The sequence below is a fragment of the Ursus americanus genome, chromosome 2, assembly GCF_024610735.1.
Source record: "Ursus americanus isolate L20-20 chromosome 2, mUrsAme1.1.p, whole genome shotgun sequence".
NCBI classification, from domain to species: Eukaryota; Metazoa; Chordata; class Mammalia; order Carnivora; family Ursidae; genus Ursus; species Ursus americanus.
Window position 1 is genome coordinate 33,408,685 of NC_142128.1, and position 14,563 is coordinate 33,423,247.

The following is a 14,563-nucleotide window of genomic DNA, read 5'->3' on the forward strand; positions in this document are numbered from 1 at the left end:
GAAAGGAGGGCAAGAAAAGGAGAGATTGAGAGGCAGGCACAGCTGGTGGGCTTCAGCAGGGCCTAGAGGCCCAGGACAGCTCCGGGATCCCTCCCCCACCTTCCACCAACCTGAGCCTCGGTCCAGGGCTGGGCTGGCTTTTAGGGGCTCCTCTTGCTGGGAAGTGCTGTGACGAGGTGAGGGCAGGGAGGTGTCACTTCTCTGTGCCTCAGTTTCCTCTTCTGTCACACAAGAGTCTTGTCATTTACTTGCACAGACAGGGGACTCAAGGACTCTAGGAGTGACCGAAAATTAAGTAAACGAGAACAAGTCAATAGCTTTCCCTTTTTGTTTTGTTTCTTTGCTTTTTTTTTTTTCCTTTTGCCCCCCTTTCTTCCCCTCTTTTCTTCCCTTCAGTTCTTGGCTTGTTTCCCTTCTACCTCTCTTTTCACTCCTTCTCGACGTTCCTGGAGCTCTTTCTCTCCGTCAAGATGGAGGCGTCCCGGGCCTTCCGGATTCTGGAGCGAGGGTCAGCTTCGGGCCGGACCTGCAGCGGCTGGTTAGGGGAGGGACCAGCACGGGCCCTCCACTCCTCAGGGGGGTTGCCGACCTTACGTGCAGCACCGGAGGCATCTCCCCCGGCTCCCCCGCGGGGCGTGGGGCCGCGCTCCCGCCAGTCCCGCGCGCGGACACAAAGGTCCCGTCGGGGCTGCCCCCGCGCGCCCCGCCCCCTGGCCTTCCGCTGCTCGGACCCGCCGCCCCACTGGCTGGGAGCTCGTGGGGGCGTGGCCTCGGCCGGCCCGCCCCGCGGACCACGCCCCCTCCCCAGTTTCTCGGCTCTCGCAGTCGGAGGCGAGCAGCTGGCGGAGCGGAGCGGGTCGCAGGTAGGCAGCTTCTCCGGATCCCCCAGAGGGGTGTGGCGGGGTGTCCTCTCCCGGGCTCCGGGAGTGCGGACGGACGTCGGCCTCTTGCGGCCGCCGCCCGCATCCAGCCCCCTCTGGCAGTGTCTTCCTGGCCGCCGGCAGGGGGCTTCGGGCTGGGTCTCTAGGCCCCGAAGAAATGCACGGGCCGCCGCGGCCTGTTTGGGGAGAGCAGGTTACTCATCCCCGGGAAGGGGGCGGGTGTGGCAGCAGCGGGAGGGATTTGGGGCGGACGTCGGGCAGCGCTTGCGGCGTGCAGGGACAGCCTCCCCTCGCTTTCGCCCGTGGAATGGACCGCGAGTGGGGGACTCGCGGGGCGGGGAGGGGGCGCCGACCCCCAACCGGGTCTGGCGGCGCTGGCGGTGGGACTCCGGTTGCTGGGGCGGTGGGGGCGGGGGGAGCCGTCCTGGCGCCGCACGATTGGCCGCATCTGGGGAGGAGGAGTCACCGGGCGCTCGCCGAGTGTTTGCGCCCGGATGGGGGGCCTCTGGGCGGAGCACAAAAACTTCACCGCGCCCACAGTCTCCCTCCCCGCGGGCCCCGCCGGCAGCCCGTTTGCAAGCCGGAAATGCAACGTTGTTTTTTGATTTTTTAAAAAGAAAACCCCGGCCCCCACATCTTCTCTGGGGTTGGAGTGGGTGTGTGTATGTGGGGAGGGAGCGACGATCAGCCGGTTCCAGGCAGGGCCTCCGTTCCCGTTGGTGGAGGTGTCTCACTGCAAAAGAAGAGGCCTCCCGCCTCAGTTTCCCCATTTGTAGACTAGTGGTATAACTTCTCTTCTCATAACGGGGTGTGAAAGAATAGAAAGAGGAGGCGAACCCAGCCCCAGGGGAAGCGTTAGCTACTGTCATATATTTTACTTGCTTTTTTGACATTTCTCTGTCTCCGCCTCCAGTCTAGCCCCTCCAACCCTCTCGCCTCTCCGAAGCCAGAGAGAACTTGTAAAAACAATCGGTTCAGATAACCCCCGCCTCAAAATCGTCGCTGATGTCCCTATTGTCTAAGCCCCAAACTTGTCCACAGGGTTTTCTGTTACCTTCCACGGCGACCTTTTTCCAGCCTCCGCCACCACCTTCCTCCCACCCTGCGCCTTGGCCCCTGATGGTCCCTCTGTCAGGAATGACGCCCCCCCCCCCCCACCAAGTGACCCTTTTAAGACCCAAGGCAGCCTCGCCTCTTCGGCCAGCTCCACCTACTTCTGGACTCCTGCTCCCCAGGGGGGGATTGGTGACCAGGTTCTCAGTGCTGGGCTGCTCGTCCTCCCGCCCCCACACCCCCCACACAGGGCAAGAACAGGGTCCTGTAGCGTTGCGGACCTGAGCCAGACCCAGTGGGGCCCTGGGGCCCTGGGTGGCCGTTGAGGGTGGGTTCCCGTGGGAGGGGAACGGTCTTTCTTTGTGCCGCGGAGTGGCCAAGTCAGGGCTTTTGGTTTGTGTCCCATCAGCAGGGACAGCAATGGGAGGGATTATTCTAGATCGCCCCATGCCTGACAGTTTCAACATGAGCGGCTCAAGTATTGTTGGCTGAGCCCTTTGTAGCTGGCACCGTCTGCACCGCGTCCGGGGGCCATCCGGGATACTACATTACTGTCCCATTTGACAAATGAGGAAACAGGCATGGAGCGGTGAGGTCGCTTGCCAGGGGTCAACGGAGAGCACAGTCAGGCCTGAAACGCGGGTCAGTCCCCCCCCAAACCCGGGGGAGGGGGGAAGCTGGAGGCAAGGATGCAATACGGGAATGCGTTACCCGGGGGTGATGGGATCCAGAGTCAGCTTCTGGTTACGAGCTGGGGGATCGCAGGGCCCTTGGGGGGGGGGCGCTGGGGGACCTTCTCCGTCGGGCGGGGCTGGTCCCAGCTGAGGCCATCAGGGTGCTCCGGGGTGGGGGGTCAGGCGGCCACGCTGGAGGGGCCGCGTCGGGTTCCTGGGTTGCCGGTCCTTGGGTTTCCCGCCTCTTCCAGCACATGGGCCCCGGAGGGCACTTCCCGGCCAGGGGTCTGGCCGCGTCTGGCCGCGGGCGGCACCCTCCCGCCTTGTTTGTGTTTCTGCGGCCGGCCCTGCTGGCTCCCGGCGGTGGCTGCCCCGCTGCAGCCAGCCGCCCCCGGCTCCACTCCGCGCCCCTCCCCTGGCCGTCTCCGCCCCTCCTCTGCCTCCCCTCCATCCTCGTCCTCCCCGCCACCGCGGGCTCTCTCTGGAACAATGGAGTGGGAGGTGGCAGAGGCCCGCCTCGGGTCCCCTCCTGGGGCCTCTCCCACTTCCTAGGACCCCTCTGTCGGGCTCCGCCAAGCTGAACTGCCCCTCCACCGCCAGCCCTCCTGTCTGCCGGGTGGGGGCCCAGCTGGCCTGGAGGTGGGGACGAAGTCACCGCGTCTCAGCCTCAGTTTACAAAGAAGGAACCCTGGTGCCCTAGAGTAACTTTGTGACTCATCCAGAGCCTGACCCCTGTCGGCCCCCCAGTTTCTCTTCCACCCTCTCACATGGGGTTGGCACCTGCCAGCCCACTGTCTGTGAAGGTGGGCAGGTCATCAAGCCGCCCCACTCTGGTGCTGCTCTGTTCCATTGACCAGTGGCACCTGCCTCACAGGGAGCACCTTAGAACCGCCCAATCCCATTCCCGCCCTTCCCAACAGAATCTGCATTTTATCACCATCCCCGCAGACTCTTGGGACTCCTAAAGTGTGAGACCCTATCTGGGCCTTAGTTTCCCCACCTGTAAAATGGGTGTGATAAAAGCTGTGCCGCCGTGGGGATGACTCTAGTTCATGTATGTGAACTGACCGCGTCGAGCCTGACACGGAAGTCGGTGGGTGGTGGGCAGTGGACATCCGGTGAATCAAAGCACAGCCTCACTCTTGTCCCCTTTCCTGGACCATGGCTGGTTCTCCAGTGCCCTGCCCCCCTCCTCTTGTGTGGGCTGGTTCCGAGCCACCCCCATGTGCCAGCAGCGGCCTGGCCCTGCAGCTGGGAAGTGTCCACACACATGATGCCCAGCCCTGGCTTCCCCCGGCCGGAAACCCATGCAAGGCTCAAGACCCCCAGTTTTCAGCCTAGGCTTGGAGTGGTCTGGCTTTGCCAAGAACCACACTGAGAAAGAAGCACCCAACGTGATTGAACCCAGTTCTTGTTCCCCTAGCCCCCCTTCCCCCCATCTTCCTGCCCTCCAGGAGAGGTGTGAAAGCTACCAAGAATGGGGTCTTGGGAAATAAACTGCAAACTCCTTCTCACTAAAGTATAAATGGCTGAGAACCGCTGCCAAAGCTCCCCTCCCTGGAGTAAGCACTTGGCTCTTTGGCCCAAGACTGATTACCCTTGATATGGTTGTTGGGTTCTCAGGGCAGGAGGTGGGGGTTAACAGGGGGTCTGCAGGTTGTCTGGAGTCCCCAGGTAGGTGGGTGGGCTGAGGGGAGGGGTGGGGAAGGCCAGAGCCTGGGGCCTGCCTGGACTCTGAGAACCTAATAGGAGGACATGCAGGGCCTGTGGAAAATTCCCACGCTATTTTGGGTTGAGGCCCCCTTCTCCACCCTTTCCGGGGATGAAGGCCCTGTTGACACACCCCTCCCTGAGGGCAGCAAGGGTGGGAGTGACTTCCTGGCTCCCTCACCTCCAGACCTTGGGTCCCCCTCCCCTGGCTCTGGGCACTGTTTAGAACCTGGGGTTGGAGCTGACCGAGGGAAGGGGAGCGTGACCCCCTGCTCACTTCCTCAGACCACCTGTTTTGAAAATGCAACCCCACACCCATGCTCCCCTCTTCTCCTTGCTTTTTCTCCAGAACATTTCCCAGTTTACTTACTAGCTGGGGGGCCCAAGGCAGGCTGCTTGACACTTTGTGGCTCAGTTTTCCCATCAGCGAAGTGAGGATGAACGAGTGGAGATGGGTGAAGTCCCTAGCTCCAGGACATGCTTCTTGTCCCGGTGGTTGTGGGTCTCCAGTCCCTGAGCCTAAGCTCCTGAATTTGCTGCCCTGGTGTCCGTTTCCTGCGCATAGTGGGTGGCCCAGTAACTGTTGGAAAGGATGTAGCCTTCGTCAAGGTCCTCAGGTGCCAGTGCAAGCCCCCAGCTGACCTTGTCCCCTGGTGTGCTCACATAGGGCAGCGACAAGCACTTGCTCACAGCACAGCAGCCGTGAAGTGCCCTGGCCGGGGACATTTGGGCCACTTTGCTGCCCGTCAGAGGCCCATCCCAGGTCTGGGCTTCAAGCACCTGCTTACAAACTGCTCCCAGCCGTGGGAAGATGCAGGGAGTTGAGGGGTACATGGGCTGGTGGCGAGGGGGCTGGTCACAGAGGGTGGGCCCCACCTCAGCTGGAGACTCCGACTCTGCTGGGGGTGTGGCTGGCCCTCTGTACCCCCCTCCCCATCTGTGCGTGGAGTTGGGGGGGGGCAGCAGCAGCAGCTGCAGGGTTGGCTCCGGGGTGACTGGCTACCCCCTCCCCCAGCTATTTTCCTTACAGCTGGACTCTGACCCTGGCCTCCCCCACACAGAGGCCATTCACTCCTCTTTCTCTCTGCTGGGTCCTGGCTGGCCCCCAGCCAGGCCTGCTCCAGCTGCCCCAGCTGCTTTCTAGCTCAGATGGGCTGAGAGAGGCAGGCAGGGCGGTGGTGAAGGCTCCCGGGTCTCCCCACGCTCCCCGCCCAGGTAGTGGTGCCCTCCGGGCCCCACTTTCTAACACTGCCAGGTGAGCATGGCCGTTGCCACTCCTGCTGGACTGTGCCAGTGAGAGCACACCAAATTCACTGTGGCTGCCAGCCACTCCTCAAGACTCCCAGTTTTTTGAACCCTTGTCATTCAAATACTGGTCAAGAAGGGAACCCTGCTTTCCTCCAGCCCCAGTGCTGGGCCCTAGGGACATGGAGGGACCCTGTGCTGCCCTCAGTTGCTCATCCCCAAGGCCACATGGGTTCCCATTGGCATCCCTGAGAGTTGGGTGTCTTTGGGGAATCAGGGATGCTGGGGTGGAGAGAAGGGGGCCCCCAATTTGGGCCTGTTTCATTAATTCAGGGGGGAGGTGGGCATAGTAAGGAGCATGGGACAGGCAGACAGACAGACAGATGGGTGTGAAGAAAGGAAGAGACACATGATGATGATGCCCCATAATTTATCAGCTGGCCCTCGTCTCCCCATCCATGGTGCCCACACTGCCTCCTTGCTGGCCTTCAGCCACACCTGGGCCCTTGCCAACCTCAGGGCCTTTGCACAGGCTGTTCCCCCTACCTGGAAGAGCCTTCCTGTTTTTCAAATGGTTGACTCTTGTTGTTCAGGGCCCCGCGTGCACCCTCATTAGAAAAGCATTCCCACACTCTTACTTTTTATCTCCTGTGTATTTCTTACCAGCCCGTTTGGGAATCTGTGATGATCTTATTTATATACTTATTTACCTATTTATTTTCTGCCTCCAAATTCAGGCCCTGTGTCTCTAGTGCCATGACCAGGGCCTGGCACCAGTCACCTGTTCGTGGAATGACCATGTGATGACAGTCACAACAGTCCTAGCTGGTAGTACTGCTCACTTGTGCTAGGTAGATGCTGAGTGCTTAGCGTGGATTATGTGATTTCAACTTCGTAGCAGTGGTGTGAGGTCAGATGTGCCTGACTCCAGATGAGGGCAAGGAGATTGTGGCTGGCGGGTGTGTGTGTGTGCGTGTGTGTGTGTCCCCTGCCTCACGCTGCTGTCCCCCCTGCTGTCCCGGGAGGCCCCGGCAAGGCGCTCCTTTTTCTGGGCCAGCCCCCTTCCCAGAACCCCAAGCACTGGAACATTCCGGGACTCTATGACCTGTGCTGCTGGGTCATGCTGGAGCCCTGACCCCCAGCCCAGCAGCTGGGGCCTTTATGAGGTGGGGGCTCCCCGGTCCTCCCTGGCCACGGCTGCAGCTGAGAGAACGGTTAGGAGGTACTATGTCACTTCCTCCAGAAGGCCCGCCGGCCCTCTCTCTTCTGAGCAAGACAGAACTAAGGCCAGACAGGGGAGTGTGGGGGGCTGTGGGTAGAATGTGGGGGAAGGGGGCGGGGGAGAGGTTTGGCCCTTTCGGGGGAGAAACCAGGCCTGGGTCTTGGGTGGCTTGGGTTGTGGGCAGAGGGTGCGCTCCTGGGCGATGGAGGTTGAAAGCCCTGGGCATGGGGCCACAGAGTCACATCAGTGAGGGAAGCAGGGTGGCAAACGGGGGTTCAGGGTGATCAGAGCTTCGAGTTTTTTCCAAGAGTAGTTGGAAGCCCCTGTTAGAGCTGTGTTTAAGATAGCCACCGTTTTACTGAAAACCCTGTGTGAGCCCCACAGACCCGTCGGGGCTGCTGCCGCCCCACCTTGCTCTGCGTGCCTGGGCCAAGTGTGAGTTCAGGGCTCCTCTGCCCCCCCGGCCGTGGGGCCTGGCTCTGCTTCACCTGCCGTGCCATCAGCAGCCCCGACCAGGTGCCCAGGGACGCCCACTCAGCGGCCCCACGTTGCAGATGGGGAGATTGGTCCCAGAGAGGGGGAAGGACTTACCCAAAGCCCTCCGGCTCCTGAGCTTTGCTCTTTTCCTGTGGGGCTTGAGCCAAGGCCGAGTCGGAGCAGATACCTTAGTGGTCACGTGTTCAGGGCAGCGGCCACGTCCTGCTCTTGGCATAAGTGCCAGAACAGGGCAGCAGCTATGGAGTCCGCTCCCCCCAGTGCCCCCAGCTGGGGCTGACCCCGCCTCTGATGCATGTTAAGGGTGACTGGAGGAATTGGCGTTCCTCACAGCCAGTGACCCAGGCAGGGTGCACTCTGAGCACCTGCATACGCAAGGGCCTTTGCAGTGGCCCGCCGCGTTGGGTCCCTCGGGCTCGCTGTCCCAGATGCAGGCTGGTGACAGCCCTGGGGGATCCAGAGCTGGGGTCTGCGTCTCTGGTTTGTGTCCAGACTCCCTTGGAGGAACACTGTGTGCTCTTCTCTCCTTTGCCCCTCCGCTTTCCCCACGGCGCCTGGCACTTAGCAGGTCAAGTTTGTTGGGTAGCTGGAGTGTGACCTAGGTGGCTGGCGCTAAAGCCTGCCTGCCCTGCCTCCCTCCCTCGCTGCCTCCTTCCCTCCCTCCCTCTCACGGGTATGGACTCAGTGCCCCTGAGTGTGCCAGGATCTGTGCTGTGTACTGGGGACGTAGAGGGGACTGATGGCGTCCTTGTCACGGGGCAAGCAGGCATTTCCCAGCAGAACGATGCCAGAGGGAGGCCATGGCTGCCACAGGGCCGTGGAGGCACCTGACCCCGCTGGGGTAAGCCAGGCATGTTTCTGGAGAAGGTGACCTCTGTGCTGAGTGAGCCTCGTGCCTGCGTTCCCCGGCCGAGAGCAGTGGGCCTCAGATGGCAGACTCTCAGACACGGGGGTGGGGTGCATCTGGGGGCCCCCCGTTGCAAGGCCCCTGAGAGCCCTCTGTCTCTCCCTAGGTTAGCCATGTCATCTGAACCTCCGCCGCCGCCACAGCCCCCAACCCACCAGACTTCGGTGGGGCTGCTGGACACCCAGCGGGCCCGTGATCGGTCACCGTCGCCTCTTCGGGGCAACGTGGTCCCCAGCCCACTGCCCACCCGCCGGACAAGGACCTTCTCAGCGTGAGTCTTGGGCTAGCCTGGGGAAGCTTCCTGAGATAGGTCTCCTGTCCAGACCCAGAGTCATTGTGTCTGGCCATCTCTGTGCCTCAGTGACCTTGTCTGTCAAATAGGGAGATGGGTTGGGGTAAGGACTGATGGTGAGAGACTGGGAAGGCATCCTATAAACTTGGTGGGAGGGGCACAGCCCCAGGTCCCCTTGAGCCTGCCCCAGCCTGGGGGTCATAACAAATGGGAAATCAGTGGGGTCTTAAATCATTGGGTGTTAACCACACACAAGCTTCTTCCTTTGCAAGACCTCAGCTTCCTCAGCTGCAAAATGGGGACAGTAGCAGGTTGGCCACAGAGCTGCAGAGGACCTGCACGGTGCCTGGCAGATCCAGATCTCAGGCCCAAGGAGTAGAGGCTGCAGTCCTCGGAGGGATGCTCAGAGAGCTTTTAGTCTAACCCTCTTTCCAGATGGAGAAACTGAGGCCTGAGAAAATTTGCCAGGGTCACCAGAGAGTCACTCTTGCTGGAATCTGTGTGAATGGTTCCCAGAGTTGTGCAGTGCACAACCTGCACAGCTGTACATTGTGGCCCTGGCTACTGACTGGGGCACAGCTTTTGTGTTGGGGGGGTTCTGATATGAGCTGGGTGTGCTGCCCGAGAGTGAGTGACTGTTTTGGAGGGCTGGTGGGGGCCTCCTCACACTTTCCCCATCTCTTATCAGGACGGTGCGGGCTTCTCAAGGTCCTGTCTACAAAGGAGTCTGCAAATGTTTCTGTCGATCCAAGGGCCATGGCTTCATTACCCCGGCTGATGGTGGCCCTGACATCTTCCTGCACATTTCTGAGTGAGTCAGGGCTGGTTTGGGTGGTTTGGAGGTGCGGCAGGTGCTGCCTAGGCCCCAGCGAGGCAGGGGAAGGGTGTGAGACTCTGCCTGTGACCTGTGTGTGACTGTATCTGGGGGTGGGGTGATGAGACTGTACTTGGCGGTGGTGTGTGGGGGAGGCTGCAGGCGATGACAGTCTGCCTATCTGTGTGTGCAACGGAGAGCGAGGGCGCGAGCGAGCACGCACTTGGGTGTGTTGAGAACCTCTGGGATGGATCTGAGTGCCCTTGTGTATCTGATGGATGGGGAGCGGGTGCCCCTGGGAGCTGTGGGAGCTGCGTTGGACCCGGGATCTGGTTTTCGGCTTACCGCGGGGGAGGCCACTTGGTGAGGTTGGGGGCTGCGTGACCTCTGTGCTCCAGGAAGGAAGTCTGGAACTGGACCCTCTCCCCTGGCACTTGCTCACTGACGTCCGTCCTTCCTTCCTGTGTGGAAACCCCTGGGAGGCCCAGGGCGCGGCTCACACATCCGAGGCCTCAGGGCTGGAAGGCAGCCAGCAGCCTGTGTTTCACTCCCGCCTTCAGCTATGTGGGGACCTCATCCGGCACCCCCTTTCCCCTGCCCCATTCTTTGGGCCCCGCACCCCCCATCTTTCATTTCAGTCTGTGGCAGCCCGAGTCCCACCCCACACAGCAGACCAGGCAATAGAGAAAAATCACGTTTTTGCAAATAGGTAGGATACTGCTGCACATGTCTGTCGGGATGGGCAAATGATCCCTTCTTGACGCCTTCCCCCCAACGTTCTTACACATCAGGCCTTACGTGGGCCTGTCTCCAGTGCACACACGAGAAAGATGCTGGGCAACGCATCTGATGTATGGATGCACACGTAAGTGGACGTGTACATGTATTTTTATCTTGCCTCTGTCCAGAAGGGATTTGTAGTGGTTTACAAGGATATGCACAGTGCACCATGAAAAATAAGTTAGTAAGGAAAACACGGGGTTGGGGACCAAATCAGAAAGGTGGAGAAATGGGGGTGTCTGCTTGCACGGCCGGAAGTGGACTGCAGCTGTATTCCTGAGATTCTGGGCGGCCAGATCCATCTGCTAGGGGATTCTTCAGTCAAGACAAACCAGTTCCAAGAGCTGGGGGGATGTTCCTCTTGGAGGTGTCTTCAAGGGGGCGTCAAGATGGGCACCTCACCAGGACGGGCAAGATGGTGGCTTATACCCCGTCGAACGTGAGGGGGATGTTCCTGGGGGTGGTCACAGGGAGAGGACGCTTTCTAGAACTAGCTTTAAGCATAGAAGGGACTTTCCTGCGAGCTTGCTGAGTGCCTGGGGAGTCAGAGGGCAGAGGTACACGCAGCTGGGTTTGGGGGGCTCCTGGGACCAGGGTGGATGTGCCGCAGGAGCTCAGGAAACTTGCTGCACCAGCGCTCGATGGTGACGGGCCGGCCTTGTCTTCCTCTCTTGGGCTCAGACCGGTTCTCCCTGCCCTTCTGTCCACAGGCCCATATTTAATGGACAGCGTGGGCCCCTGCACAGGCTGAGCCTGGTCTCGGCCTCCACGTCAGGGGAGGCAGAGGGGTGACACGGCGCCAGCGAAATGGCGTGGCTCCCTCTGGTGGCAGGGCAGGAGGGGCAGTTCCTCTGAAAGGGGTGGCCCTCTGACCAGCCGGGGCTGTGGTCCTGGGCCTTTCTGAGTGCTGTCTCCCTACCCCTGCAGTGTGGAAGGGGAGTATGTCCCCGTGGAAGGCGACGAGGTCACCTATAAGATGTGCTCCATCCCCCCCAAGAACGAGAAGCTGCAAGCCGTGGAGGTGGTCATCACCCATCTGGCCCCGGGCACCAAGCACGAGACCTGGTCCGGCCATGTCGTCAGCTCCTAGGAGAGGCCGGAAGCACCCCTTTCTCCTCGGCTTGCGGGAGACTCTGGGGGGAAGAGGAGGCAGGACCAAACTGGAGATGCCAGTCTACCGCTTGAGATGGGGCTTCAAAGGGGGGAGCCCGGTCCCTTTCCAGTATCTCCTGGAAGAAGGGGCATGGGGGGCAGGCATGGGGGTGCTCTCAGCCACCAGCAGAGCCTCTGACCATTGCAACAGCCTCTCACCATCTGAAAAGCATTAAAAGCATGGAAAAAGGAGGGGCACCCGCTGGTGGCTGAGTGGAGGGTCCAACCCCAGCCCGGGGGTGGGCCAGGCGGCGCTTCCCCAGCCCACAGAGTCCTTCGTTCCCCTGGAGTCTCAGAATCCCCAGGTCCAGTCCGTGCAAGGGCTGACGGGGGCCCTGCACATTTCCCAGGATGCATTCTTACCCATGTGGCCATCTTCCTTGTGCCCATGGCCCCGGGCCCAGGCCCTTCTGATGCTCCTTGTGGTTGGTTCTAGGGGAGCTGGCTTCATGGGGCAGCCAGGGAGCAGGGAGAGCAGGGTGGGCTCTGGTGCCTTGCAAGTGGGAAGTGTCACCACTGGGCACCTGGGGAAGAGAGTTTCCCTGGGAGCCCTGAGCTTCCCCCCGGCCATGCCCTGCTCAGCGGCACCCTCTCCTAGGAACCCCGTCTCCTCCTGCCCTCAAGGTGAATGATCATCACTTAGAAGGCATTTCACATCCCTGGTCCTTTAGGTGGTGGGTGGGGGTGGGAGAAGGGAGGGTCTTTGTTTAAAATCCGACCTTGGTCCAGATCCATCCAGAAGAGAGTTGGTAGCTTGCTTCTGGGCAGCCCTGGTCAAGTCAAAAGTTGAAGGAGAAATGCACCTTTGGTGATGGGGTTTCTTGCAAGAAATGCTTAGGATTTTTTTCTTTCCTTTTTTAATAACGAAGGCTCTCAGCCAGAGCCAGCCCTGTGTGCACTTCGCTGCCGACATTTCGACCCTTTGTAGATATTTGCCGTAAACACATCCTTAGGAGTTTCTCTGCAGTGGTTTGGGTTGGCTTTCGTTGTGATTTAAAAATAGAAATAGCTGGGTAATAATGTTTTGAAATATGGGGCTTATGTGTAGTCAGGAAATTGTGTGTCAGTGCAGGGAGTGAACCCTTGAAAGCTTTGGGGCAGCCGGGGGTGTTGCAGACGGGGGAGGGTGGCCAGCAGGTGCCAGGCTGGGGGATGCCAGGGTGGGGGATGCTGGGAACAGGAAGGCCCTCGTCAGGTGTTTCAGTCTGTGGTCCTGTTTGTCTTTCGGTCTGGAAAGGGCTTCCTTTGAAAGGGGTTGGAAGGTAGAACTATTTTGTTGACGACTGGTGAGTTTTTAAAATATACAAATAAGTGTGTTGACTGTGTGTGTGTGTGTGTGTGTGTGTGTGTGTGTGTGTATGTATTGGCAGACAGCGCAGTGAACAGTTGGTCTGCTTTTTCCTGGCCTGTGGGGCCCCTCGAAGGGTCCGCGCACCCCTGCCTCCTGCTGGGTCTGTGGAGGCCTTTGTCGGCCACAGGCCATGCTTTCAGAGCTCCTTTTGGGAGGACGTCTGATGTTGGTGACAGAGCTGGGAATAGCATCCGGGATTCCATCCACATCTTTCCTCCCACCAGCCGCCTCTCTCTCAATAAAGTGTGTTTTGTGCAAGGCTCTGTGTTGTTTGTGACGGCGGAGGCCGGCTGCCTCTCCTGTGAGCCAGCAGGTAAGGGCGTCTCCCCCGAACGCGGCAGACACAGTCATGCTCCGTCATTCTGCTTCACAGGCTGGTTTTTTGGGGTGGTGAAGAAGAGGATGGGATCATGCCTTTTCCCTTAATCCTCCTTCTCCAGCATCGGGCAGCTTAGCAGTAGAGTCGGGCTTCGTGACAACAAAATGCCACTTGCTCCGTGGATGCACTTGAACTTTTACTGTGTGAGCATGAGTGGCGAGAGCAGGGGCAGGCAGACCGAGGGAAGTTTGGCAGTGGGAGGTGTGAAGGCCCAGGGCCTGGGTGGGTGTCCAGGAGCGCAGCGGGGAGGTGCAGGGTGTGGTGGAGGCTGGGCTGACAGGCAGGGCTGCTCTGGGTCGGACTTGCCCAGCCAGTGTCTCTGGAGGGAGGGTAGATCATTTTTGATGGTACAGACCTGACTATTTTTACTGCAGTACTGATTTTCAAAGTGTATTTGGAACAATTACAACAGGCCAAGGAACCCGTTTAGGCAGGAGCCAAAGTAGGCGTTCGTTCCAAACAAGGAGATCTGTCGAAGTGCTGTGCTCAGCATTACACAGGTGGCAGAACCGGCAGGTGGGGGAATCCAGCTCTGAGAGAAGGGTGGGGTGGCAGTGGGACGGAGCCTGGGGGCCTGGCTGCTGGGCCCAAGTGGCCTGATGGAGCCAAGGTCAGGGGGCTATGGTGGAAGAGGAAGCAGTCCTTGGAGAGGAAGTGATTCAAGGCGGCCAAATCTGCCAGATCTTCCTGACTCCGTCCTCTACAGCCTCGGGGCGCTCCTGCCTAGTGTCCCACCTATCCGAGCCTCCCCCTTCCCTCTCCCTCGGGATGGAGTGCAGGCGCCTCACTGAGTACAGGAGGGCCTTCCTGGGGGCTTCTCCCTCAGGCGCCCCGGGCTGTGCCCTTCACGGGGCCGCTTCCAGGGCCAACCTCTGCTTCCCTCTTGCTCAACACTTAGCCACCGTGTTGAAGTTTCTTGTGCTGGTGTCTGTGCTGCCAGCTCCGGAAAGCTGGGGGGTGACTTACCTGCACCTGGACAGCAGGGCTGGTAATGCCCGCCTTACAGGCTTCCCGGGGCTTTGAGGAGTTAGTAACAGCCTGGCTGGAGGTAGCTCGGTTAGGGTTCCTGTGTGGGAGGGCCCGTACCCCACCTGACAGAGGAGCAAACAGGCTGAGATGAACCCGTCCTGAGTCATGTCGCTGGCCAGCAGCAGAGACAGGATGTGAGTCCCCCAGGACCAGTGTGGGTGAGGCGCAGCTCCTGGCTGGGGGCTGCGGGGGGTTATGGAAGACCAGAAGACAGAGGCGTGGAAGGCGGGGTAGGTGGGAGGCAGGTTGGGGAGATGCTGGCAGCACAGAGGGAGGCCCCCGGGGATGGTGAAAGGGGCCCAGGGGGTCTGCGGCTGAGTGGGAACCCAGGGAGGGGCTGGCCCAGCCAGTTTCAAAGGTTGGGGCAAGTTTGAGTTAAGACTCCATTGTCTTGCTTTGCTGTAACAAGGGAACTTGTGGATCCTTACCCAGTGGACAGGAAGGCGAAGGATCTGTGGCAGCCAGGAAGCACAAGACCCTGGCGCTGCACAAACCCTGGGAACACCAGCATGAGACGCAGTGGCCTTCAGCTCTGCAAGGGCTGGGTTTTCCTTCCAGGATCCTAGAAGATAGCACAGC

At 60.1% G+C, this 14,563-nt stretch overlaps 2 protein-coding genes across 4 annotated transcripts in view; one reads left to right on the plus strand and one right to left on the minus strand.

Moving 5' to 3' along the window:
• Positions 1-1,958, minus strand: part of LITAFD (LITAF domain containing) — a 24,401-nt gene extending 22,443 nt beyond the window's left edge. Inside the window, exons 1-2 of one of the 3 annotated variants that reach the window (XM_087870530.1) lie at positions 420-1,958; positions 111-274 (exon numbers count right to left, since the gene is read on the minus strand). The gene's annotated coding sequence lies outside the window, so the exon portion shown is untranslated. The remainder of the gene's footprint in view (positions 1-110; positions 275-419) is intronic. The other 2 variants (XM_087870537.1, XM_087870532.1) reach the window with 2 other exon arrangements.
• CARHSP1 (calcium regulated heat stable protein 1) lies at positions 814-12,834 on the plus strand. The gene is made up of 4 exons (XM_045784643.2): positions 814-863; positions 8,294-8,458; positions 9,168-9,290; positions 11,001-12,834. Exons 2-4 carry the CDS (start codon positions 8,301-8,303, stop codon positions 11,161-11,163), a joined length of 444 nt encoding a protein of 147 aa, XP_045640599.1. The 5' UTR covers positions 814-863; positions 8,294-8,300; the 3' UTR covers positions 11,164-12,834.
• Positions 12,835-14,563: the final 1,729 nt, after the last annotated feature.

Coding starts and splice junctions, on each gene's coding strand:
- CARHSP1 (XM_045784643.2), top strand. CDS start 8,301: ATGTCATCTGAACCTCCGCCGCCGCCACAGCCCCCAACCCACCAGACT. Junction 8,459..9,167: donor CGGACAAGGACCTTCTCAGC/GTGAGTCTTGGG, acceptor ATCTCTTATCAG/GACGGTGCGGGCTTCTCAAG. Junction 9,291..11,000: donor ATCTTCCTGCACATTTCTGA/GTGAGTCAGGGC, acceptor CTACCCCTGCAG/TGTGGAAGGGGAGTATGTCC.